This window comes from Bos taurus, chromosome 7 (assembly GCF_002263795.3).
Source record: "Bos taurus isolate L1 Dominette 01449 registration number 42190680 breed Hereford chromosome 7, ARS-UCD2.0, whole genome shotgun sequence".
NCBI classification, from domain to species: Eukaryota; Metazoa; Chordata; class Mammalia; order Artiodactyla; family Bovidae; genus Bos; species Bos taurus.
In genome coordinates this window covers 50593615-50621580 of record NC_037334.1, presented here as the reverse complement: position 1 = coordinate 50621580, position 27966 = coordinate 50593615, and the positions used below count along the sequence as shown (strand labels likewise).

General features: G+C 34.8%; 1 protein-coding gene across 1 annotated transcript; it reads right to left on the bottom strand.

Moving 5' to 3' along the window:
• Positions 1-1160: 1160 nt before the first annotated feature.
• Positions 1161-27966, bottom strand: MATR3 (matrin 3). The gene is given in 14 exon segments (NM_001102486.2): positions 1161-2229; positions 3887-4253; positions 5686-6061; positions 6161-6204; positions 6844-6975; positions 8125-8292; positions 8477-8602; positions 9405-9530; positions 9958-10010; positions 10247-10359; positions 10690-10731; positions 11736-11797; positions 16584-17675; positions 27910-27966. Coding segments are annotated over 13 exon segments (2535 nt in total). The 5' UTR covers positions 17496-17675; positions 27910-27966; the 3' UTR covers positions 1161-2215.

Here is a 27966-nt window from a genome sequence, read left to right as displayed (position 1 = left end):
AATCTCTAGAAGTACTTATTCAGTACTCAATAGCCAGAAATCCACATTCCTCATTTACAACTCTAAATAAAATTATTGGGTTGCTAAGATCTTATGGAAAAACCTGAATGAACTTTTTGGTCAACCAAGTGTTTTTAAGATACACACTACTACAGCTAGCCAACTTAAGCCTTATCAGAGTAATTCTCATAGGCCATATTTATTAGCAATGATAAAATAAAACTGTAAAACAAACATCAAGTTTCCTTCACTCAGGGTTAACGTCTATATTAAACTAATAACTAAAATGGGAGTGGGAAAATTTTCTACTTTACAGTTGGTTAAGTGAAAAACATTCCTATTAAATAAAGGTTTGTCATAATCTGGGAAATAGCTGTTACAGGTTTATTCATCATTAGCAATTTATGAGAATTTATACTTTCCAAACCCTAGCAAATGAAGATATTAAACATTCTTTTCTACACCTTGGTGTATCTAACAAAGTAGGACCTATGAAAAAAAGTTGACAGAAAACAAGGGATGCCATTGTACACAAAATGCTTTGTATATAGCTACTGTTAGTTAACAGTTGGAATTAAAAGCTGGTAATTAGTAAAGGCCAAAATTAAACTGAGATAAACTGGCAAGGATTTTTTTGTGCATGTTACATTAAGGTGTCATTTTCCCCTCAGTGGTAGATCATAAAATTTCTTCCATTTGATACATCCTTTAATAGATCTAAGTGGTTCAGAGAATCCCTTAAATTCTTTTTTAAATTAAAAATTTGCTTGACAATAATCTCTTAAACCAATTATCCCAACATATTTTGAAAGGCTGATACAACTAATTCTTGTTATTCCATGTTATTTCCAAGATTATTGTTAACGCTTAGACATATCTAAACATGAGCTTTTGTTGTTTGTCACCCTTAGCATTTTGAACTCCGAAGGTCTGAAAAAACTATGAATAGTCCAATTTTTAGTTATGTAACAGGAACAAGAAATCCACCAGCACCAAAAGCTTTAAAACTCAGATTTTTAGTAGCAGTTTTTAGAACACTCTAGATTAAAAATGGAATAATTTGTTAAAGCATGCAAGAAAGTTTAACAGTAAATAAAAACCACAACTGTGACAAATATATTGGTTAACACCTCAAACATGTATAACCAATGAACATGGCCTAGGTTTTTGTTTTTTATTGGTACTCACTTAAGAAACTTGAATCCACAGATATAAGCAGTATATAATATAACCAGAAAGTTACAAGTAAACACAGATTATACATGCAAATTTCTGTTCACAAAGGTCACATATGCAAGTATATGAATTAGAAGCGTGCATCTAAGATTATGGCCAAACTTTTTTTAAAATGCAGAAATGTAAAATTACATCTTGAAAATACAAAGAGATGGTCTACACACTTCAAAAATCAAATGTTGCTTATACCAGATGATGTATGACAGCTACAGGATTCAAGTGACAAGCAATAAGATCTCAAGAAATTAATACTGGTCAAAGAGAAGGGGAATATTTTTACATTTCACTGAAAATACATTGACTTCTAGAATACGAAATCTAGCAGGAACTTAGGGGAAAAAATTACAGAATCTAAAGCCAATTACTTAATATTTCTTATTACCTAAACAACAACATGACATTGAAAGAAAACTGCACCTGCATTTTAATTACCAATCTCACATTAGTGAAGTTCTCCATAAATGAAACAAAACCAAAAATGCTTCAAACTCCAAATGAAAAGTCTGCAAGGCTCAGATTAAAATGTGGAATGTTTCAGATGAAAGTAATAAAAATACAATTGGTTTTGTTCTTTATTGAATGGAATCAAAAGTTTTGACATATCTCTGAAGCTTGGAACTACTAAATTTCATTTCTTTGAATGCTTCTACATATCTTTCTTAGTGGTGCAAGTGTCTTTAGCATACGAAGTCAGTCTCTACAAAGTATTTCTGTCTGTTACTATTTTGATAAAACAAAAACAATTCTTCATTAACTTAACCGTATATGTATTTTTGCTATAACACTTAACACATGAACAGACATCTATTATCTATTATTTTCCACTAAAACAAAAGAGTACAATAGTTTTCTTCTAACTATCAGTATTGTATTTAAAAAAGGTTAACATTTAAAAACAAAGAACCATTATTTTCTTTGAAATCATTAAGCTTCTAGCACATCTCAAACTTCCTTCTTCTGCCTGCGTTCCTCTGCCAATTTATTCAGAAATTTCTGAAAAGAAAAGAAAAAGTTACAAGGATTAAGTCACCTTAGTGAAACATAACAAATGGATTAACTACAAAATAAAATATTCTACTGAAGTTTAGGGACCTGAGTCTAATTTAACTATAACCTTGTCAATATTTGTAAGATCCAGTTATTCTTATCAAGCAGGTATAAAACTAAACTGGACACCACAGTAAGGCATGGGAAAAGAAACAGTAAAATATGAAAAAGTTACTTCAATGTGCAATTAAGACTAACTTACAGAGATGAGAAAACAAAGACCAAAATACGCACATAGAATAACTGCTGCTACCCCAAGAACTTAAGATTAGTTAAATGACATGTATTTATTCAATGCCCCTTCTTCTAAAACAGAGGACATTATTAAATTTCTGCTACCACTGAAAATAACCAATGTCCTTAATACTCTAGCAGCTTTATATTATAAATCAGTATTATCTTTTTTAACTCCTACTTTCAAGTTTTCCCTCATCTATTTCAATACTTGGTGTCCTTAAGCCACTAACTAAAACACCAAACTTTCAAAATATCCAAACATAAATTTGTTATTCTTTATTATGTTGTGCTTTATTAATTTTTCCTTTTACCTGTATATCCTTTTGATCATAAAACTTCACTGAAGTGTCATTATTAATAAAATAATAATTTAAAGTCAATGTAAAAATCATTAAGTATAAAGGGATATGGCACTTTATAAAGTTGAAAAAGGGTTTATAGTATTTCACTTGACTTTCAAGCCTCCGGTATCTTCCAAATTAGAGAAATTACAGTCTAATAATCATTTGAGAATACTCAAATAACTCTTAATTATACAACAGAATTTGTAACGTTTAAATCTATAAATTTAGAAATTACTAAATTATCATTTAGTTAATAGTGTATTCTAGAAAGAGGTTTAGCAGATGCTTCCAGAGTTCATCAAACTGCTCAAGGCCCATCAATAAAGAATGTTATCAGGATAAAGCGTGCTGGGTCCACAGATGGTACTGGTCCATAAACTTACGTGACTTGTTAGTTTTCACAAAAGAACTCTCCTCTTTTAGATTCAGCCTTACCTTTAATTTCTGATAATGAGGAAGGCTGCTGCAATGAGTATTCTTTGCAACTTCTTCATTTGTATAAAAGAGTGAACACAGCTTACAGTAAAACCCTGTTTTAGGTATCACATAGTCTATACCTAGAACACAAACATACATTCTTACAAATTCAGTAAACTGAAGATTTTAATAGTGTTCTCAAATCTTTTTTTTTCCTGTCAATATAATTTGAATGAGTTAACAGTTGTGACATGTCCAATATAGCCTACGCTAAAACAAAGCAAAAACCATAACATCGTTAATAGCTTGTATTTTAATTGATGTTTAAGGGCCCACACCTAATTGTTCTCTTAAAAATGTTGAAATAGAACGGTGAACAAAACAAAAAGCAATGTGAAATTCTCAGAAAATTTTATGAGGAGAAAAAAGAACATATTATGGAATGGTAACAAAAAGAGGAAAAAAGAATGCTTCAAGTAAGATTTACAAATTGTTCTGCGTAGAACTTCATGCTATTAGAGTTTATTATGTAAGACCAATTTAAAAAAATCTTATAGTAAGAGTTTGGGGAGGGTGAGGGATAACAACAAAGCCTTAAATCTCACCAACAGGAACATTGGGTTGATATGGTCCAATTCTATACTCATCTGGGATTGTATAGTCCTCCTTGTTTTCATCACTTTGGCCATCTGCATTTTCACTTGTATCTTTGTTGGGATCATCAGCATTCTCAGCAGATTCAGCACCTGGCTCTGTATTTTCCTCATTTTTAATTCCATTTTCCAACGCTGCTTCATTTTCTTGGTCAAGTTCCTCGATCTTGTCCACCTTAATTTCAACCAAACCATCATCATTTTTGTCACCAGATTTAAATGCCATGCCCGATTTACGAAGTTTCTGAAGTTCCGAATCTTCCTCATCACCAACCTCATCTAGAGTGACAAAACCTTCCATATTCCCTGGGAAACGACGCTGTTAAGAAAGACAAATTTACTCTGCAACAATTATCCTGCAGTATCCCTTCCATTTGCTTTACTTGAAGGGAAAGGGATAGCGTCTTTGCCTTCATTTCCTCACAAAAAAAAAAAAGGGACTTTTCTTTCTCTCCCCCCAAATTTACTAGTTTAAAAAAAAAAAAAACCTTAGCTTGTTTTAAAACTAAGTAATCCAAGCCTTCCCTTATATAAAGAGCAGAAAATAAACATGAGGACATTCATACTCTATACTTTGAGACTTATGCTGCAAGATAATCAGAGCTGATTTCATGAAGTATCAATAAGTTGAATGATGTCCTTCAAAGAAGGTATCTTATGGTGCCACTCTTTTTGTTTACAGAGCAGTGTTTAAAATACCACTGTGGTTTAAAATCAAGCTCTGGAACATAACTGCTTAGGTTTAATTTTTGGCTCTGCCATTTATAAAAGCAGTATGACCACAATCTACTGAATTTTAACATGACTCAATTTCCTCATTCATGAAATATGGATAACAAGCATCTGTGGCATAAGGTTATTTTAAGAATCAGTTAATTAGCACACACAAAGAGATTAGAAAAATTGATGGCACATAATGCTCAATAATTATCAGCTCTTAAGAGCACAAACGTAGTACTACATAACTATATTTCAGCCATAAAAAGAATTTCAAGGCTAACTTATTTGACCAAGCCATCAAAATCTGGAGGTCTATAAATAGTAAGTTTTCTGGTAGTAGAGTATATCTTAGAAGGAATGAATGAAAGAGGATTATAATAATCTCATTTCAAGACTCATTTATCTTATGGAGTTCTAAAGGCATTGTAATGCTCTAATCTTTAATGGAGATAGTCAAGTACACCATGGGTCTTCTGATTTAGTATTTTTCTACCATGTATATATTTTTATATTGCGATTTGCCTTAATTTAATATGTGATATGTGTTCTAAGAAAAAATGTTTTAAAACCTATTGAAATACCTAATCAAGGTTACATTTCTATAATAGGAAAATTCTTCAAGTTCTACCACTTTTGACACAATGTTTTAAGTGTCCTGGGTCAGTTACCCCTGGGTCAGGTCAGTTAACTTACTGTAAAATCCATACTCCATATTTAAAAAAACAAGCTGGACTATACATAAAGGCTGCCTACTACTCTTTACACACTACCACTACCAAATAGAATCATATACAGCTTTAAGTCTTTCTCCTTTGTTACTAAAAAGTTCTCTTTGTGAATTGACATTTTTCTATTGCAGTTTAGTCCTATTCAATCTATGTATTGCAGAGTTTAGATGTCAATTTTTTTAGTGATTCCTATTTCTTCCTAATGTAAGTCACTAATTCTATTAAATATGACCCTAAGATAAATAATTTGAAACACTGATCTAGTTTTCTACTGCAACAAGTCAACACAAAACCTTCTTTTACCTTTTTAAGCTTTTTCTTTGCAGCTCCAGAAGCACTGGCATTTGCATCTTTTTTCACAGCTTTGTCTGAAGGTTCTTTTTTCCCATCAGATGCCACATCCCCTAAATTAGCAAGATCTGTTTCATCTCCCACTGAACTGCCACTTTCTAGCAGTGCTGCTGCTTCTTCTTCATCTACAAGTAGCTCATCTTCAGATTCAAGAAGCATGTTAGGCTCTTGTTCTGCCTGGTCATCCTTTGTATCTTTTTCACCATCTTCACCTGACTTCTCTTCTTGTTCTTTACCTTCAGCAGTACTTTCAGTCTTCTGAGAACCATCAGTTTTGGATTTCTTATCACTTGGAGATTCTTTGCCATCTGGAGAGTAAGATCTTTTCCTGAAACCAAAACAAACACCTGAATTAATTCTACCGAGTTGGAAAACGAAGGTTTAACATACTAGTGTATACAGACATAAACACACAAAATGAAATTACCGGGATTTATCTTTTTTGAGTAAGTCAATGCCTCTGTTGGGAATCTAAAAGACAAAATTTCACCAGTTACATAAATGTATTAGATTTCATAGAGTATTTAATTATCCAATTAACTAATAAACGATGACCATCCTTTATATATCAACTAACCTTATTTAAACCATACCTAAGAATGTAAGCTGCCCTAACATTATTAATTACCACCAACATTTGAAGAGCAGTGAATAATAATTTTGTTAAAGCTTTTCAAATAGAACCTTAAGTAAAACAGATAAAAACAAAGATGCTTTATACAGACATCAGTTTAAAAACTTCTGTATTAATGAAGACAAGAAAAAGAGAAAAGATCACTCTCTTTCAATAACTAAATCCTATGTATGTATTAATTATTTACTTATTTCTGGTCATGATGCTGCATTCTGGCTTTCTCCAGTTGCAGTGAGTGGGGCTACTCTTCGTTGAAGTGCTTGGACCTCTCACTGTTACAGAGCATGGCTAGAGTGCAGCTCAGTAGTTGTGCACAGAAGGGATCTTCCCAGATCAAGGATTGAACCTGTGTCCCCCACACCACCAGGGAAGTTCCTAAATCCTACATTCTTAGCATGTAAAAATTTATAAAAATGTCATGGCTTGAAAAGCATGAAAATAAGCTTTATAAAGAACCTGAATCAAACACTACATACCCTGAGTACCAATTTTTTGTATTTTTCAGACAGGTCAACTTTTACACATCTCCCTTGAAACCAAAGGGCCTTTTTCAAACAGTGGTCAACCATTGCCATTGCATCTTCTCTGGTCTCCATCTCAATAAAGGCCTGGGGCAAGAAAAACAAACAAACAAAAAGAACAAAAAATTAATTAGAAAGTAAAACTTTAGAAGGATACAAACTCATGAAACTATAAAAAGGTTAACAAAGAAAAGATGCTCTACTTACAATTTTAAAAATGAAATATAAGTATGAAATAACTCAATCCATTAATTAAACTCACATAATTTGAAAAGTCTAATATCCAGTGTTTATAAAGCTCTTAGAATGCTGCTGCTGCTGCTAAGTCGCTTCAGTCGTGTCTGACTCTATGCGACCCCATAGACAGCAGCCAACCAGGCTCCCCCGTCCCTGGGATTCTCCAGGCAAGAACAATGGAGTGGGTTGCCATTTCCCTCTCCAATGCGTGAAAGTGAAGTCGCTCAGTCGTATCCAACTCTAGCGACCCCATGGACTGCACCCCACCAGGCTCCTCTGTCCATGGGATTTTCCAGGCAAAAGTACTGGAGTGGGGCGCCACTGCCTTCTCTGCTTAGAATGCTAGTATGATCGTATATGAGTATTATTTTTTGAAGAGCATTTGGCACCGTCAAAGAAAAGAAAGCAAGTATCAGGATCCACAACTTCAATTCTGAAATTGTATCCTTCAATTATATGCATAAATTCACATGCCACAAAATCCACAGCAGCATTAATGGCACAGCAAAAGAACTAGCATCTCTGCTGCTGCTGCTAAGTCACTTCAGTCGTGTCCACTCTTAGCGACCCCATGGACTGCAGCCTACCAGGCTCCTCCATCCACGGGATTTTCTAGGCAAGAGCACTGGAGTGGGGTGCCATTGCCTTCTCTGAGAATCTCTAATATCCATTAATTAAAGAAATTAAATTCAGCACAGTTTACTCAATGGAATCATGTGTGAAGTGGAAAGTAACACTTTAATATAATCTCATTTGAAGTAAAGGGGGAAAGTATACTTATATACACAAAGGAAGATCTTTGGAGGCAAACTCTGGAAATAATATTAGCCAAACTAGAGAAAAAGATCTTTACTTTCCACTTTATTTACTCAATATTCAATAATTTGGCCGCCAAATTACGCCCCCACCCCTTCACTAAAAATGAGGATGTTAAAATAACTTAAAAAAAAAAAAAACTTTGAGAAATAATCTTTTTCAAAACTTCTACATGTATATTACCTGACTTTTCATCCTCATCAGTATATAATTCTTTATTTTCCCATAAGGCTCAGCAAGCTTGAGGACAGCACTGTCAGAATAGCCAGAATGAGGTAAGTTGCTGAGATGTATCACTCGTCCAAGCTCTTGTTTTTGATCAAACTTCTGGTCTGGCTTCCCCTCAGGTTTCTTTAATACACAGGAGGGAAAAAAACAAAAAACAGAGGAAATCAAATTAGTAAGTATGCCATAATTATTAGTCAAGATTATTCTAGATATTAGCAACAATTTTAAACAGCTATAAGCTGGTAAATATTAAAATGATACACTAAATAACTGGTGATACAAATCTGGAAAAATAGAGATTATTTACCTTTATTCTCTTATACTTCTGGGATAAATGAACTCTCACTGGCTTGCCAAATACTAATGCTGGGGTGGTTGTGTAATAATCCACTGCAGCCTGAGCATCTTCTGTGGTTGCCATTTCAATAAATGCCTAAAATTGAAAAAATATATATTTACATTTCCAAAAAACCACCCAATTCCATACTGTCCAAAGTCTTTCCAAAAATATTTAATCATTATATAGAAAGCATTTTCAAGAACCTGAGAGAAAAAAAAAATCTCTGATTTCCTATTTTATTAAAGATCATCTCAGACTTTATTACTTTCATGACACTAACACTATCATTTATTATGTACTGAATTTGAAACAATAATTTGGCACCATTTGGTTAAAAGTTTGAAATGTTTTTCCAAATAATTATGTTTATATAGTCCTTACTATGCTGCTAAGTCACTTCAGTTTGTCCGACTCTGTGCGACCACCCCATAGACGGCAGCCCACCAGGCTCCCCTGTCCCTGGGATTCTCCAGGCAAGAATACTGGAGTGGGTTGCCATTTCCTTCTCCAATGCATGAAAGTGAAAAGTGAAAGGGAAGTCGCTCAGTCGTGTCCAACTCTTCGCAACCCCAAGGACTGCAGGCCACCAGGCCCCTCCATCCATGGGATTTTCCAGGCAAGAGTACTGGAGTGGGGTGCCATTGCCTTCTCCCAGTCCTTTCTATAGCAGTAGTATAATAAAGATAATGTAACTGCTTAAGAATCACAATTTATAAAGTTACTAACAATCTATTGGTACTAGAATTCATTACTGATTGGTTCAACTATTGGCCCTTTCCGTCATTACATTCCACATTGATGATTTAAGCTAACATTCTTTTTTCTAATACAAAATAATATATTCTCTTTAGGATATACTTTAGTGATGAATAAATACTACACACTTAACTCATACCTCATTAATTTTATTTAGAATAAGATGATTTGAAATAACTCCAAATGGTTCCACCAGTTGTAATAGTTGATATCTCAAGTTTTTCCCTCGCTGGAAATCCATGATGTGAACAACTCGGCTAGTTTCCTACTCATTAGGAAAAAACCAAGTTAGTAAATAAATTTCTTTAGAAGCAATACGAAACAGTAAAATATTAAATCTTTTATAATCTGTAGTCAGTCGGAACAAATTAAGTATTTAAATATGTCCCTGGAACAAGCCTCATAGCTTCAGAAAACAGTGTCTGCACTGATATTTAAATCAACGACTGTTATATAATTAGATGGCAAACTTAACTTTGAATCAAGGTGAAATCTCTAGACTGTGGACATATGAAAACAAAGTTTTAACTCTTATCAGAGTCACGTATAAAAGCCTGTTGGTTTTCAAACTAAAACAATCTTTCTGTAATAAGAACTACAACACAGATTCAATTAGCAATGATTCAAGTCAAATCACACTTCCCCAAAGAGCATACAGCCAATACAGTAAAAGCAAGAGCTTTATTACTGACCACTCTGCCTTTCTGCATGTGTCTTGGTCCTTGCAGGTTTCCATTTCCAGCACCTTTATGGGGAAAAAGTATATTTTCAGTCTTAGGTATACTTGTCCTACCAGGCTATTTAAATTGAAAAACAGACATCTCTCCAACAGCAAAAGAACATCACAAATGAGTATCATGTATTCTCATGAAATGTCATCTTTGAGTTACATTTCAATGACACTTCTTTTGCCTAAAATCACTGCATTTAATCTTTATGATAAAAACTCTTACGGAAAGGTAACATGAATTTTATAATCACCCAGATTTCCTCTTGGTCCAACTGCTGGTCCCCCAAGATGAAATGATGGGGGTGGAGGTCCCAGAATTCCTGGTGCTGGGTTTGTAGACTGCTGCAACATGAATGGATCACCCCTGGGAATATGAAAACATAAAATACAAAGTATGATAAAGAAGTCCATCAAAAATAACTGAAATTTACTGCTAAAACACTCCTTGTATGACAGTGATTCCAATATTTGGGGGCATTTAATGCATGATGTAACTAGGGGGAAATCTATAATAAAAAAATAAAAATTACTACATAAAATAGTTTCTAAAAATTCTTTCACCCATGATGACTTTTAACAAACTCATATTAAATAAAGAAATTAAGAAAATATTGTTTATGAAATGTGAAAAATTTAACCTGAATTCCTTACATTGATCTCCTTTACAAACAACAGCTTAAAAAATTTAACTTACATTGTATGTCCTGTATCAGTGTCAGGATTCCATTCTGGGTAGCTTTAAAAAGACCAGAAAATTAACTTTAAAATAAAACTGTTCTTTTCACAAAGTAGCCTTGTTTGGCCTTTAAAATAGATTTATTAGTAAAATTATACGGTAGTATAAGTGTTAGAAATATTACTGTTTAAAACATGTCATATAGATACTTCCAAAGGAAAATGTCAAATTAATCAAAATAAAGGAGAATTAACTTGCTCCGTATTGCTTAAAATGTTAAGTAATGTATATTGCAATAAAATAGTCCTTTATCTGTTTTTTTCTTGGTGGGGGGGGGGGTGGGGTGGGGGGTGGGGGTGGTGGTGGTCAGGAAGGGTCATACAACTTGTGGGATCTTAGTTCCCTGATCAGAGATTGAACCCTGCCTGGCCCATGGCACTGAAAAAGTGCATGGAGTCCTAACCACTGAGCATCCAGGAATTCCCTATATTTGTTAATTCACAAAGAAGTGCTATATGAGGGACTGGAAATGTGGGTTATATAGGGAAACAAAGATTGTATGTGAAAATGGCCACCCCAGTGAACAATGGGCTTCATGTTCTTTAGGTAGGGAGATTCTTTACAAATTCTATCCTAGCAGCTTAAACTCCATCACAAGTATCTCAAAAGCAAAAAATATATCCTGAAGGGTTTTGCTTTAAAACTTGTTACTTCTAGTATAACTTCCCCCTTTTCTTCAAGGAAAATATTTTCTTTATTCTCAGAGCACATATTATTGTTATTGAAAATGCTCTTATAAATCTATTTTATGCATCAATGGCTATCTTTAGGTCTGTTAAAAATTCTTTCCATTTTAAATAACAAAGTACCGCTATCACTCCACCTTAATATTCCACATACAATTCCAGACCTAAACATTGTTTGTAACTGGTGATTGCCTGGACAGTGTCAACTATTCAGTAATAACAATGTGGATATTACAAGTAAACGATGAATTCCCCGAAACCAATCAATGGCTGTTTCTGACAGTTAACTGATGCTTTAAAGGTATTTCAGACTCCTACATTTCAAGAAGAAGCTGGCATCGACGACTGTGACTTGCTCCATTGATATGTTGACTCCACTCCTGTAGCAAAGTAAATTAGCAGAATTAACAAAACTAAAACTAAGATTTCTTTTCAACCATTCAAACTCTAGGATGTTAATCTATATGTCTATATACAATTATCATAAACTGAACACCTGACCATTCACTAATTTAAAACCATTTCTCTGAATCCTTGTAGCTTCATCCTGCCCTCAAATACTCCATGCACATTCTTGGAAAAACTGGTAACTTGGTTAACAAACTAAGAGACCTGACAGGGAAAAGATAGAGTTAATAAAGATGAAGAGTAGTAACTGACTTTGAGATCAGTAGGCATATTAATTTCTGCTGCAGACAAAACTGAAGTTTTATTCACATATTATTAGAATTGCTTTCACAGAACTCTGATAAAATAAATATCCATGCTTATATCACTTTTTAAGAAAACGTATACTGTAAGTATGAATAATTAGTTAAAAATAGTATCTTTAATTTCATCCAGCCTTTGAGGTATGCTGTAAGTGTACTATAGTCACAGAAAGCTAAGTTAATTCAACAGGAGTGACTTTTCAAGGAAACACTCCCCAATTTATCAAAAACCTAAGCTTCCATTATATTTCCCAAAATTAGAGAAGTAAATTTCAGGAATGTCCATTTCTAAGTTTTAGGAAGGAAAACATTTTATTTCTTCAATATTTGCTTTATGATTATTTTAAATTTTGAAGGGATTACTTTTTCCTTTACTTTATTCAAATAAACTATCCTTTCTTTAAAAATCCACATGTAAATGATTAGCATTTTAGGCAATATAAAAAGAAGAGTTAGGAAAAGTAGGCTTTGCTGCCAGACTGCTTAGGTTCAATTCCCAAGGTACCACTTACTAGATGTGAATCCTTGGTATAAGTTATTTAAAAAACACTGTGGTTCAATATCTTTCTAGGGTTTTTTTGGAAACTAAATGAACAATAAAGGTAACCTGTTTATTGGAACACTGCCAAGCACATATGAAGTGCTAATAAAAAACTTTTTAATTAAAAAGGAAGAAAAGCAACTATTATTACACTGCTTATAAAGCTATCTTGTTTTACAATCCCCACTTTACAGGTTATTATTGTTTCACAAATCCTCACAGAATAAGGCAACTTTTCCAAGACTCATACTACCTGAAACATTAGAAAGTCCTTAAAAGGGAGTCTGACTTAGAGCTGAACCAAATTACAAGAGATACCATTCTGAAGTTTTAAAAAGTTAATTTATAAATGGAATCTAGTTTTTAAAAACTTACAGCCTGAGTGTTTACACACATTTCTTTGCCCTACTAAAATTAACTAAAATTCTGTGACTGAAGTAAAATGGAACATTTCAACAGAATGGTACTTCTAAGAACTTGGGGAGCTATCTTTCAAAGTTAGATTGTCTTTATGGCTAACAGTTAAAGAACTGGAAGAGATCTGTCCAGCTGGCTCTATAACCAAATGTTTGGGGTATAAAAACTTTCTATTTGCAAACCAACAGACCACTGACTTGTTGGAAGCCACTTTAAAAATGGCTGTAATCAAGAGGCACCATAGGCAAAGTTGACAAAATTCAGAAGCGGGATTAAACAAATATGTTAACCAAGAATTTTCTTAATGAAAACTATTCAGATTTAAAATATCCTTGAGAAACAGTGTGTTCAGAGAGGAGTAAAAGTTATCCTATTAGGCATGCTTCTAATTAATAGGAGATGGTAAAGCTATCTAGTAAACCAGAAATTATTTATATCCAATCGCCCATGATCTTCAAGGGTTCAAACTTTTGAAAGTGTGGCTGGTCTTACAAAGTACTAGAAGGAAAATCAAGATCAAAGAATCAGTTATATCTCCCAAACCACCCATTACTAATCTGCTCTACCATAATGGGCTTTAAAAAAAATCTGTATGTTTGGATTCTACATTGAGGCAACACTCAGATTAATAAAGAATAAGGATTCATTTTTTGAATTCAGAAGTTCTGCAGGAAAAACTACATTCACCTTAATGTCATTGAGATACCTAAATTATATAAAGAAAGGATAATTTGGAGAAGCACATGTGGAATGGCAAAGTTAAGAATAACTTAAGGGCTTCTAGAAAACTAAAAAGAAAAACATGAACTCAAGTGACAAGACAGCGGAAGGGCTGTAGTGGCCAGTTTTCTTTAAGTGAAAGGAATTTTGAGGCAAGTTTGAGGCTGTGCAGAAAAGCAACTTGATGTTCTAAAATGACCTAGAAAGAAATAAAAGCAACATCATCACTGAAAGTTACTTAAAATATCAAAATGACAGATGTTTTTCCCCTAAAAGACTATTCATACTAAGAAGAAGTTTTGATCATGTAAGTTATTTAATGTTACCGCTAAGTGAAAAGAACAGATTTTCCAAGTTATGCAGCAATACCAGAGAGCAGGATTAAATGTTTTAAAAATTTTCATTACCTACTTTCGTAAGAATTTTCTCTAAACTCAGTGATTCTATATCAGCTATAAATTAAAAAGATCCCTACCAAAAGTGAGCATTTATTTTTCCAATAATGAAGATACCTAGAAAACATTAGCTATGTTAAGGAAACTATATTGAGAGAATCCAGGTGTTAAAACTTCTTAAAATCGGTACAATTTACAAATACCACAAATTTTGAAAATCAAAGGGCCTCTAAAGTAACTTTCTAAATTTGCTAGAGTACACGCAGTTTTGCAGATTAAAAGTATCTCTTTACTAGGTAAGGTGCCTTACTCTTGAGTCTAAAGTTTCAAATATTCAAAAATGTTCTTTGGCCAATTTAGATCCATTTACTATCATTATTTATTAACTGTTCAGGAACTAGAAGGTAGTAACATCTGGACAGAAAAGAATGATATAGAAAAATAGGAACTTTTTCTGATTCAAGTCCTTCTTGATTTCCTTTTGTGTTCCTTTACTGAATTCTTTTCCTATATGTTAAGTGGCAACATTAAGTTACTGCTCAAAGTCAGGATGAAGAGACTTCCAACAGCAGCTTTTAATTTATGATGACTCCAGTGGCAAAGATTAAGTCCCTTACAATCATTTTCATTTGAGACACTGTAACTAGCTATCTTCCTTGGAATTTATAGAGACCCCATCTGAGAATATTTCTCATACTGTCATTTCTGCAAGCAGACAGAAAATATTTGGAGTCACCAGAGTTTAATGGACCTTTTCATTAAATCAATTCATAGCAGATCTAAACCTTGAAGTTGAATACTGAACAAAAACTAAATTCCATGATATACTAAGTGTATCCAACAAATTTGAAAAATAGAAAATACCAAAATACCTACTAAATACAATTCCCTAACTTTTATGAGTTTGTGATTCCATGTCTTACATTAAAATTAATCTATGAATGTAAATTTACCATTTGAAGTTATTTTGACATGGATTGAAGAATAAAATATTCCTTGTGTACTTAAACTACTACTTCAGAAAACTTTTGTATTATAGATTTATATACATGTATTTTTAGCTAGAAATCACTCTTAAAAAGATATTTTTCAAAATACTCTAAATTCAAACAATGTAAGAAGTCTCTTAATTACCTGAGACAAAAACACTGAGATCTCAACACAGAAAAGGGATTGATTGGTAAGACTTTTAAAAAGATTAAAAACAAAATCTCTAATGACTTACATGATTTAGTTTACTCAAAAATCAACTCAGTTAAAAATGCTTTTAAAGGGATAGATATGAAGAGAAAATGACCCTTCCAGATGTTACTGTGAAGAAAAAACCCTGTAACAGCAACCATCAAACCAGTTTCATGGCAATAACATGTTCCAATTAAGTACAGCACATCAGGAAAAATGGATGGTCAGATTACAGATCAAGCTAGTGGACTGCTATAATGCTGACTTTAAGTCAACTGCACTGTATTTTGTTTTGGGAAAAAAACAGTGCGAATGATTAGCATTGAAAACGTTGAAAGAGAAAGGACAATATATTTAAAAGGGCATTTTGAAAAAGTTCCCATTTTGCCAGATGTGATAATTAAAGCAAAGGAGAATCAGATTTTTTTTCCTTCAAATGAGTATACCAGAAGTCTAAGTCAGAAAAAGAATATGCTTATGAGGAACACAGAGCAGGATACTGCAGTAGGTGATTTTCCCAAGTCTCTAAAGGGATAGATGCAATATGGGATAATAAAAAGTGAGTTTTGAATATGTTTAAGAAAGTTGTGGAAAAGGAGAAAAAAAAAAGATGAAAAATTTCAGTTACAGCATGAGAGTTTGTGTTAAAGGGAAATTAAAAAAGAAGAATAAACTAATCTAAAATATGAAATATACTGAAACAAACACCAGGGCTCTACATTAACTCTTTCCCTGTAGCCACAGATAAGGAAAAAAAGAGAATTGTTCAAGAATGTATCGTTACTACATACGAATCAGTAATTAAGACAGATGGAGAGCTGATTATCTAGCATCCTGAATGGCAGAGCACATTGACTGCAAAAAAACAGAAAAAATACTTAAAACAATTCAACAAAGCAGACAAAAAAAACCTGCTTAAATATACGATTAAGAAGAACATACTGATGCCAAAAACCAACAAGATAATTCCAGTGGATGATAGCTTTGTGGCCAGAAGTAATCTACGTAGATTATATTAATGTAAAGCCCTGGTTTAAAATGCTCAAAAACAATTACCTTCCAAATAAAGTAAGTGTTCTCAAAAGTATAAAAATTCTTGATCAACTCAATGTCATCAGACTACAGAGTACAAGATATAGGTAAATACAGAATAGGCACTACAACGTAAAAGAAATTAGAAGTATCTGTTGCATTAACTCACCTTATTAGAATGAACTGGCAAATCACATATAGAGCACAGATGGGGATAACCCTTCGGTAAGAGTCCATGGAAGTCTTCAATATTGCTACTTGGAGGAGCGCCCCTCTTTTTCTCAAAGAGAGATCTCTCTTGTAAGGGGCCAGGACCACGTCCCATTCTCTCATACTCACTGTCAAATTTATGATAATTATGCGATGTCTCACCAAAAAAAGAATCATCCCTACACCTTTCTCCATCTCTTAATCTGTCATCTTCATAATCCATTCTGTCATAATAACCAGATTCTTGAGAACGACTTCCATGGTCATAATCAAGCACTGGGTTGAGACTAGGACCACGATCATCAAAACTATCTCTTCTAAAGTGCCTTTTTTCTTCCCAATCGTCCCTAGGTACTCTGTATGGTGGCTCCCGTGTAGCAGATCTGCCATCTCTACCATAACTCAATGTAGGGCCTTCTTCAGTTCTCCTCCTTTTAAGCTGCAGAAGGATCTGGGGCAAATTCTCAGGAGTAATCTTGTCCTCTGGATAACGACTCAGTTCATCTAAGTCTCTAGCAGACAGACCAAAGCTGGCCAAAATGTTACTGGCCTGGTCTGCATCTCCACGGTGTTGAGAAGACAAAGGGAGCGGACCTCTACTTCCAATGTTAAATATAGACTGCAAATTATGGGAAGAAGTACTAGCAGAAGACAGTGCACTATGAGCTCCTTGTTGATTCAATGAAGAACTCATTCCAAGATTCATTAAACTAGCAAGGCGTGCAGTACCCTGGTTCATCCTTCCAAGAGATGCTGGCATACTTAAAGACTGGGTAGCAGCAGCAAGAAGGCCTATTCCTGCTGCAGACAGGTCACGCCCATGACCCTGTGAGTCCCTACCGAGAGATGACTGCTGGAATGACTTGGACATTGTAGAACTATCTCTTGTCTAGTTTATAGATTAAAAAAAAAAAATTTTTTTTTAAAGATGGCCAAAAAGAAAGCTCAACTAGAAAACTAGGTTAACTTTGCTTCAAAAAATGGTAACGCCAAGAAAAAGGATCAATAAGGACTGTAGAATCTTCTTCAAGCTGAGAACCAGCAGACAACTCTGTAGAAAAATAAGCAATTTTAGTCATAAATCCCTTTAAGTAGATGCCGTTTTTTTTTTAAGAAAAAAAAAACTTACGCATCATGTTGATTAAAAAAAAACATTTAAGATCTCAAACTTACAAGGAATTACATAACTTAAACAGATTTCAGATGTATGCAGAGCTTGCATATACTTAAAAAGTAGTCTTTCATGCTAAAGTTTAACTATTAAAGGGAATTTCATACGGAATTTAAAAACATTTCAATTGAAGGGTCAGATGTCTGAATATATCAAAATTTCAATAAAAATATAGATGTGTCTCTTCTTTTAGAAGAAAAATACACCCTATAATATGATGCTTAAGTTCCAGAAGACTAAAAACAAAACAAAACAAAAAATCAAGGTCAACAAGTCAAAGATGAATCAGTTGTATTGTTTTAGAAAATGAGACCTATTAACACTATCAGAAAGAACCAAGTAAAATCACAAGTAACGAAGCTTAAGTGTCAAGTACCTAGCATAAGATCTAAGACCAAACGCTACAGTTGAGATCTTTATGCAGCAAAATCAAATTGAGGTAAAGACTGATGTGAAGAAAAATAAGCGACTCCCTACAGTTTATAGATTTCTGCACAAATTTAAGCCAAATAATTAACTGCCTCATTCTCCATCCTCTATCAGGCAGTTGCTTACTTCATTTCTAATCTTAAAAGGTAAGGAGAATCAAATATGGTCAGTACAGAAATAGGAGACTCCCCAAGAACAACCACAAGTACAGGAAGTATAGGTGATTTAAAGAAGTGAAACTCCACAAGGTAGTAGCCGTGAACATTCATTTAATGCTCAGGGCTGTAACACCTCTAGAGCTCAAAACAGGTGAAAATGAAAACGAGATCTTGCTTACATAGATTTCTGTAAACAGATTCTTTCACAAGAATAGCCCCATCATCCAGAAAATTTAAATTGTGAATACAACCCCTCAAGATGTGTTTCCTCCAAGATGTGATAGTAATGAAATTACTTTCATTTTTATTTTACCTCAAAAATTTTCACATAAGAATTCACAAAGCATTTATGAATGATCTCATAACGTATTAAATGACGTACATAACTGTCCCTGGTGAAACAATTTTATAATCACAATTACACACAGAGGTTTAGGTCTTAAATTGTTTGCTACATAACTCTACTATGTAGAGACACTGTTCAGTTAACTCATAAGTTTGATCACCGATATACCTAAGCACTTAAACTTTATCAACATAAAAACCAGGCAATATTTAATAGTTACAAGTCAATTATGGGACAGATTCCACCAATGACAGATTAAGGAAACACTAGACGAAAACAGTGGTAGAAGAAGTGTAAAAAAAAAAGTTGCAGGCAAGACTAAAGTTAGATTTTACAAAAAGATGTAACAAAGTTAAAAAGACATAGAAATGCTATCAGAGGTGACTGGAATTACAGATGTTTTTGCACACCAAGAAAGATGAACTTGAGAAAAGACACCAAAGAAACTCATTCCAGATGAGATCCATTATGTAAACTACTTAGACCTTAAGATTAATAAGATAAAGACAAGAGTAAGTAAACATTATTGGATGAAGGTTTCTCTGATATGACTTTTAAATACCATACAGAATGGTGGTTAAAATACTGTTGAAACATTTGTAGTACCCTCTTACGTTTTCATACGTTGTTTAAAAAAAAAAAAACCTCAAAACCATTAAGAGGGTTTTTTTGAAATCAAAATTTCAAAGTATCTAAGTTACTATTAATTGCAGCTTTGCCTTTCACTTGGGAGTCAAAGCTTCATATACTGAAAAGCCAGCCTTTCAAAAGACCTATTCTTTCCCTTTAGGGAAATTATACTATGGCATTATGACCATGTGTAAATTTTTAACATTGATATTTTAAGGAAATGATTGTTGAATTACAGAGATCTCAATTACTTTTCTTTGCAACATATATGAATGGTGGAGCTGCAAAAAGGAAAGGTTAAGAGAAGTAAAGGTAAAAGGTGATAACCTTAAGACAAAACAGAAAATGGATGTCAGAAAAACTAAGAAAAAGAGAAAGACAACCATGTAAATCCCATGACAACTTGTAATTTAAGAATAACTTTAATATTTTTGTGACTCAGATTCAACTTCAGTCCCACACAAAGATATGAGAGTAGCAGTACTGAAAAAGTCAAATTTTTGAATTTAACAAATTTCTTAAAAATTTTCTATTAGAACAAAGAAATTAAGAAAAATTCGACAAGATAGCACTGATGTAAGAACATTTATTAAAAAGTTCCTTTAGTATCTTATCTTTGGTCAATGAACATAAGATGAACAAAGCACTTTAAAGGCTCTAAGTCAGACCTACTGCCTATGAAACCATCACAATACTGAGAAGTTTACCAAGTTACTAAAGTGATTAAAAAAAAAAAATTAGCTTCTTTTACTCCATGTTTTTTTTCTGCATAAAGCTGCGTTTTCATAGAGATTAATAAAGTTTGAAAATAGTTCCTTTGAGATAACTCATCTAAAATGTAATGTTAAAACCCAATTTACTCATTTAACTTTATACAATACAGAATCTTTCACTTCCAAAAAAAAAAGTGCCTCCACCCTCTCCCATCAGAAAACATTAAGAAACAACTAAGGCTTCACAAATGCCATTTAACTATACTCTGATATTCAAATTCTCAGTGAACAAAGTTCATGATATAAATTCTATTAAAGATGTTAGCTTCACATTCAACATCTGAACAAATATGTATGGTTAAGAAATAAGCTTCGGTTAATAATATTCAACCCCCATATTCCATAAACCTGATACCCTTTATCTTCTTCAATAATTAGAAGAAATGGAATACTAAAACATTTTAGAAAACAAATGAAAGCTAAACACACACAAAGTTAATGGAGAAAACAGTGTTCTGTATCCAAATTTCCTGTGTAAAATAAAGATTATCTATTAGTCTATTATATATTATTTCAGAGGATTACTTAGCAGGAAGTAAAATGAACATAAGCATACTTCAGTTCTTTAAAAGATGACATAGAAGAAACCTTCAGCGTCTGAAGTTAAAAACACTATGTTTTAAAGGTATCTAATACCACCATATGGATCTTTATACTTTTTGACTGTGTGAAATAAGTTACTTTTAAAAAACAACCGATTTTAAGATAGTATAATCATAAAGGCATGTAGAGATACGTAGGAAAGAAATATCCACACGTTGACATAATAACCTTTTAATCTCACATAAAAATTTAACATACAACAGCTAGAAAACAGCTTCTGAATTGTAACACAAATGGGTGAAAGAAATTTTGAGATTTTCCCATCTCTATCAAGGTCAAACACCTTTGTGATTTAACTTTTTCATGTGAAAATATGCCAAATATACATGGCAACCAACAATACAAACGCATAAAAAATGTCCTAATCATGTCACTAACAGATGGCAGGGATAGTTCACTAATTTAAAGAAGTACTTAACTAATCAATCTCCAACTGAAGTACAGAGTACTTCAATTGAAGTAAATATTCCTTAAATTTCCTCACTTATTAACCTTATAATGGCTTTATAAATAACTTCAACATGGCTTCCATTTTAGAGTATTAAATAAATTTTCATCTTAATGTTAGTTTATATCACTGTATCTTTTTCTACTATATTTTATAAATTGTATTTCATTTAAGGTTTTTTTTTTTTTTAAACTGAAGTATAACTGATATATAATACTATATGAGCTTCAGGTGTACAACATAGGATTCAGTATTTTTGCATATTACACTCCATTGTAAGATAATGGAAGATAACAGCTATTATTTCCTGTTGCTTAGCCAGCTCTATTAACTTTGTATACACCAATGTGCCTCACCACACAACAAAAAAACCCTAAAAAGTGCAGTGCCCAAGAAGGCTGAAAAAAAAAATATTCTGAAGTGCTTTAAAACTATTGGTGTCAATTCATATATATTACTGATCTGGATTAAACTTCTAACCCACTTCTTAATCCTTAGGTTAACAACAGATTCAGTTGCTAAAAAATCTTCATGGTAATCCACAGAAAAGATTCCTATTATTCAGACTTAAAATATTTTTCTTCTAAGTTTTTTCCCTAGTGACTTTAACTAAATTCATACTACAGGAAAGAAAGTTACTCCATTTAACTGACAATTTTGACTCTTGATCTGACCTATGACACTAACTTGGCTAACTCTCTATTTAAAAGCAAGTCTGTGGTTTTCCTCAAGGCACCATTCTGCACCCTTATGATATTCCCCTCTGCTTCATGATCTGCTCTCCTGGTTTCCGCAAACATCTGTACAACTCTTTGATTTGATATAAATTGGGATTTTTTTAGAGCCCAAATGCCTGGATTTGAAAACCAGCTCTTCTACAGAATAGCTGCATGAACCTGGGCAAATTACTTAACATCTGGGTTTATTCCCTCATATGTAAAATGAGAATAAAAATAACATCCATTTCACAGGGCCTGGCATATTGTAAGCACCACAGTAATCATCTACTTTATGCACTCTGATCCTCACAACCAATGAGAAAACAAACTAGAAGTAAAAGGACTGACCCAGAGACATAAACACCTTTTTCACTTGTACTGGACTATTTCATGTATCAACTATAATCTCATTCAATTCTATTCAAAGCCAGATTTAAAACCTGAAGGTTGTTACCAAGTCAGAAGTCAGCTTTAAAAGACTACAAACCTAAAACATCACTAATCATTCTACTCTATTCAAAAACATACTGCTCCCTACTATTTACCACATGAAGTCCTCAGTATGGTTTTCAATGCCCTTCATATTGGTTGCATCCTTCTCCTCTAAACCTATTTTCTGGCACATGCCAACACCTTAAGAAAAAGTTCATTTTATGAGCCATTATACAGACTGCTTACTGCTTGTTCAAACATAATTATTAGCTAGAATGTGTCTCTCCTTTCTCCATTTAATACTAGGAATTCTCTTAAGGTCCAACACCCCCCTTCACATCATGTATTTTACAAATCAGTGTATATAAATGCCAAAGGTCAGAAACAACATCAATAAAACCTTAGATACTTATTTCCAATGATTCTTCCTTCCCTTATGGAGTCTCTTGTTTTTAAGTCCTACCACTTAACAGACATATCTTTTCAGTGTTAATTTTACTTTTCTTAATTTTACACAAATGGGCTTAATATATATTGCTCTTGTTTAAAACTGATTTACACATGAATTAAAACTACATTTTCACTGTTATATAGATACCATTATGGCATACACACTTATCTGTTTTTCAGAAGATGAACATTTAGACTGTTTCTCATTTCCTGTCATTACCAAGAATGCTGTTATGAGTATTTCTTGGTCTCCTGATGCTTCAGTATAAAATTCCCTCCTCCACTGTGGTTCTCAAGGATATCATAACGCACACAAGGATACACAGTTAAGCATTAAAATTGTTTTATTGCTTCACACCTTTTCACAGTGAGAATGTTTTAAGTACACGTTTGTATTTCTTTGCTATTACTGTTCCTTTCCCAACTGCTGTGAGTCAGGTGTTCAAACACTTTCACATATGCTATAAAAGCTCTTCTCCTATCGGTGACTGTACCAAAGAGAGATGTTTAATATCCTAGTAATTTCCAGAGGGAAAAAAATGTACAGATCACCTTTAAAGACCAGAAAATTATCTATTTCATTAACAACCAATGATACTACAAATCAGTGGATCTTCCCTGTAGCTCAGACAGTCAAGAATCTGTAGCAATGCAGGAGACCTGGGTTCGATCCCTGGATTGGGAAGATCCCCTGGAGAAGGTAATGGCAATCCACTCCAGTATTCTTGCCAGGAGAATCCCATGGACAGAAGATTCTGTAGTCCATGGGGCTGCCAAGAGTCGGACATGACTGAGCGACTAACACTACTACAAATCAAAGATCCTACTGAGATTCTATTATCAATAGAGTCCTTTCCAACTTGCATTTACTGCTCACCATGACATCTTCTATAGACATTTTCCTCCTCTTCGCTCTTCTTATCCAGCAGCTATTCCAATGTCAACAACTGGGAAGACCTATGATCCCACCCCCGGACCATGGCAACCCTCTTTGTTCTATTAACCTGTTTCTGCCTTAAGACAGGCACCAATAACCACAGGCTATTGGTACTCTATAAAAGAAAGGCAGAGATTTGTCATTTAAAAAACTTTCCAGAAAAAGAGCAAGTTTTTATATCAATTAGCTTTAAGTTCTGGAATAGTTTAAAATCAAAAATTTAAAATAACTCTTAAAATTTTTAAATCAAAAATTTACACCTAAGTTTCAATTGCTACTTCATATCAATTTCAATGTCAGAAACTCCTGAGCCTTTTTTTAGATAGATATTAGGGCTTGACCTACAACTGGGAAAATCAATCACATCGAGGTTGCAACACATCAAAGATACTGCATCCATTCAGACGTGCCACCTAATAAATTATATTCAGGTCAGGAGAGAGAACACAGCACTTCATCATATAACTTCTATTGTAGCTTATAGTCAATATGATCTGCAACAAACCAAAAGCTAAAGTACTTTAAAAGGCTTCATAGTCACAGTTCTCTCAATCCACTGGGCTTCTATGCTCTACCTTTTACTATCCACACCAAAACAGTTTTTCTATTTAAAAACCTTTTATCAAATAGTTCAGAACCCTTAACCTAATGGTCCAATGAGAAGACCCACTACATAGTTAACGAATTTTAAATTAAAGCAATTTCATGGACAGTGTTAACCTTGGAAAAACCGTATATATAAAACTGCAAAACTACACTGCCCACAACCCTTCCACCTCACTAACCATGCATTTGGCAATGTCCACCCCAAACCTTCAGTCAATCAGGTATACTGAGACCCTATTGCCACAGTGTGGGACAATTTTAATACAATTCTTTTTTTTTTTTTACATTAAAATAATACATTTTTATTTCTGTAAAAAGAGAAATTTACTCTTCATAATATTCTCTAACATCTCATTTAATGTGGGTCTAGCAAGAGTTTCAAAATAGCAAATTGTTAAACTTGATAGTAAAACTCACTCGTCTTCACATGACTCAATTAAGGAAATGCTTAGTATTACACCATACCCTGAAGGTTAATAAACTGAGGCTGGGGAGGAGATAAATTCCAGAGTGAAGCAAGGAAATAGAGAAAGAAAATGACATGACAAATATCATCAGGTTACAAAATAAAGAAGTATATAAAAACAAAACACAGACTTTTAACTAGAAGATTTGCTAAGAACACCACTTAACAAACCACTGTCCAATTAATTCTTTGATTTCGATCATTTATAAACAGCTAATGGCTGCAGTTCATAATTATTAGTCCTATCAATATTAATTTTATGTGAGAATGCCTTCAGATTCCTATGTGCCTACACATAATAACAAGAATATCTTACACAAGCACTTCTTTTTGTCACATTTGAAAACTGCACTTCAGATTTCAAGAAGTTGGCTCATTTTCATCTCCATTTCCCTTAAACAGAGGTGAGATTCTAAAAAAACAAAATGTCTTTTCAGCAGTGCTGCTGCTGCTGCTAAGTTGCTTCAGTCGTGTCCGACTCTGTGCAACCCCAGAGACGGCAGCTCACCAGGCTCACCAGTCCCTGGGATTCTCCAGGCAAGAACACTGGAGTGGGTTGCCATTTCCTTCCCCAATGTGAAAAGTCAAAGTGAAGTCACTCAGTCGTGTCTGAACCCTCAGCGACCCCATGGACTGCAGCCCACCAGGCTCCTCTGTCCATGGGCCAGGCAAGAGTACTGGAGTGGGGTGCCATCGCCTTCTCAGCAGTTTTGGCATTTACAAAAAATGTTTCAGTTTTTTCATTACAAAATTAAGTGTAACGTCTTGTGGAAATTTCAAGAAAAAAGGAAATACAAATGACCCATAAAGCCGACACTCAGGGATATTTTTTACGCTTATTTACACGTTCCTTCAAAAAACAAAAGTCATCAAATTTGGTATCAGCAGAGTTTTATTACTTTCTCCCCAATTAGAACTATATTCCACTATAATTTTCCCATCTGCTGCTGCTGAGTCACTTCAGTCGTGTCCGACTCTGTGCGACCCCATAGACGGCAGCCCACCAGGATGCCCGCCCCCTCTACCCTGTCCCTGGGATTCTCCAGGCAAGAACACTAGAGTGGGTTGCCATTTCCTTAAATACTTCTAAATAGCTGTATAGATTATCACTTGATGGCCACACTATAATTAGCAGATCTCCAAATGTTGAATCCTTTGGATTTTTAATATGCTTAGTAACCAACATTAACATTTACATATACATACTTTTGACACACTATTCCCTTATTTACAGGATAAATTCCTATAAGCGTAGTTCTTCCATTTTAAGCCTATTTATTGTAACAGGCAGAGCCTGAATCAAATATCTAATCAAAATGTAAGCGTTCTAAACACACTGGCTTCATTGCCATTGGTTACCTACATAACAAGCACTTCCTTGGACTCAAATTCTTTCTATAAAATTGGGAATTTGAGCTACTTGTTATTTCTAAAATCAAGGAAGATTTTTTTCTTTGCATTCTTCAGTTGTTAATGTCTTTATATATCTCTGACTTGTAATAATATTTGGCGTTTACACTTCCGTAAAACCATTAGTAAAATAAGTATGTTTAAAGACTTCTTTAACATACAGAATGTTTAGGTCAAGGGTAATTAAATACTTTCGAATTAGTTCAAAATGTTACATAAAAGCAACTCCACTTACACACAGCTAAGAGATCCGAATTCTTGATTTCCAAAACAATACTAATGTTAAACAATTATGTCGCTAGACTCCGAAGATCGAGTCGTTTCGTTTTTAAAAGGTAATTTTGAACACGTATGAAAATAGCCTGAAATATAATTTTTGCCCGCAGAGTACAACTGTTTAAATCTACCTGGGAGAAAAATGTTTCGTCGACTATCTAAAAATCTTAAACTAAGCTCTGTTCATCGAGCAGAACGCAGCATCAATGCAAAATCTCATCACTACGGCCTGGGAAATCAACAACTCGCACACTTTACAGCGCTCGTGAAAGACTAGAATTTTGGAATCGCCATAACCGTTCTAGAAATATCTGGCTGGAAAACCGTAACTGATCCAATAGGACTATTACACAGAATAGCGCCACAGAGCAGGATAAATACCTAGGAAATACTACTCCACTGTATATGGGAAAAGTCTTTGTATAACACAGAACGTGGCACAGCGCCGGCGATGAAAAGAACAACGAAGCCGCGACTACACCAGGCTACTATAAACCCTTTGTCTGGAAACCGGAAGGTCCCCACACCACACCATCCTCTCTAGAGAAGCTTAGACTGATAGTATTTTAATATAGAGGAAAGGAATGTGAGGTGACTCTCTAAACAAGAACAAATCTCCTTCGCAGCGTACCGCAGAAGGCTTTATCCACGACGCAACACGATGAACAAGCGTTAACGTTTAATTTTTCGGCCATTTTTACGCGATGGCGGGGGGAGGGGGGAATTGTTTCTGAGGCCCGGCTAAAACCGCGCGCGCCTGTGTGTGGGCGGGGGACAGGGGAGTATTAGGGGGCGCTATGAAGCGATGGGCGAGGAAAGCAGCGAAGGCCGCGACACCAAGAAACGCTGCTCAAACGGCTAAGCTTTTCGGAGTCTACGGAATCCTCCATTTTGGGGAACGTTTTCAGGCGCAAAAGGGGGGGGGGGAGGCAAATATATCTGGGGCTGGTTTTAGCTTAACTATCCTCCCCAAACGGCAGGCCAACCCCCTCATGGTTAGTCGGTCCCTCAGGCCTCGAGCGCTCCTCCCTTTCCCTCAGAGCAGCAGCCCGCGTGTAACGGGCTCGTCGTCCCGCCCCCGCCCACAGACAGCCCGGAACGCAGGAAGCTCGGCCGATCAGCTGCCCTCGGCGCGCCCCGACTCTGCCTCCGCACTCTGGGCCCTTGGCTGGCCGCGTGTCTCCCTACGGGACCGCTCACCTCCGCCACCCGAGAAGGCTGGTTGCGCCGCCACTGAGCTCCTAACATGGCGGCCGCCGATCAGGCGGCTCACATACGCAGCGCGGAGGGAGGCAGAGCAGGCGAACGGGAGCGAGCAAGAAAGGCGCGCCGCCGGCTCCCCGCGGCCCCTGTTGCTGTCGCTGCCTCCTCCCGACGGACGCCGAGAGCCCCCGGCCACCCCACCCCGATTCTTACCCGCTTCACGCCTACCTTGAAGAAAGGGAGAGGGAAAACGAGAGGTACCTCTCCAAGCGAGCGGGACGCGGT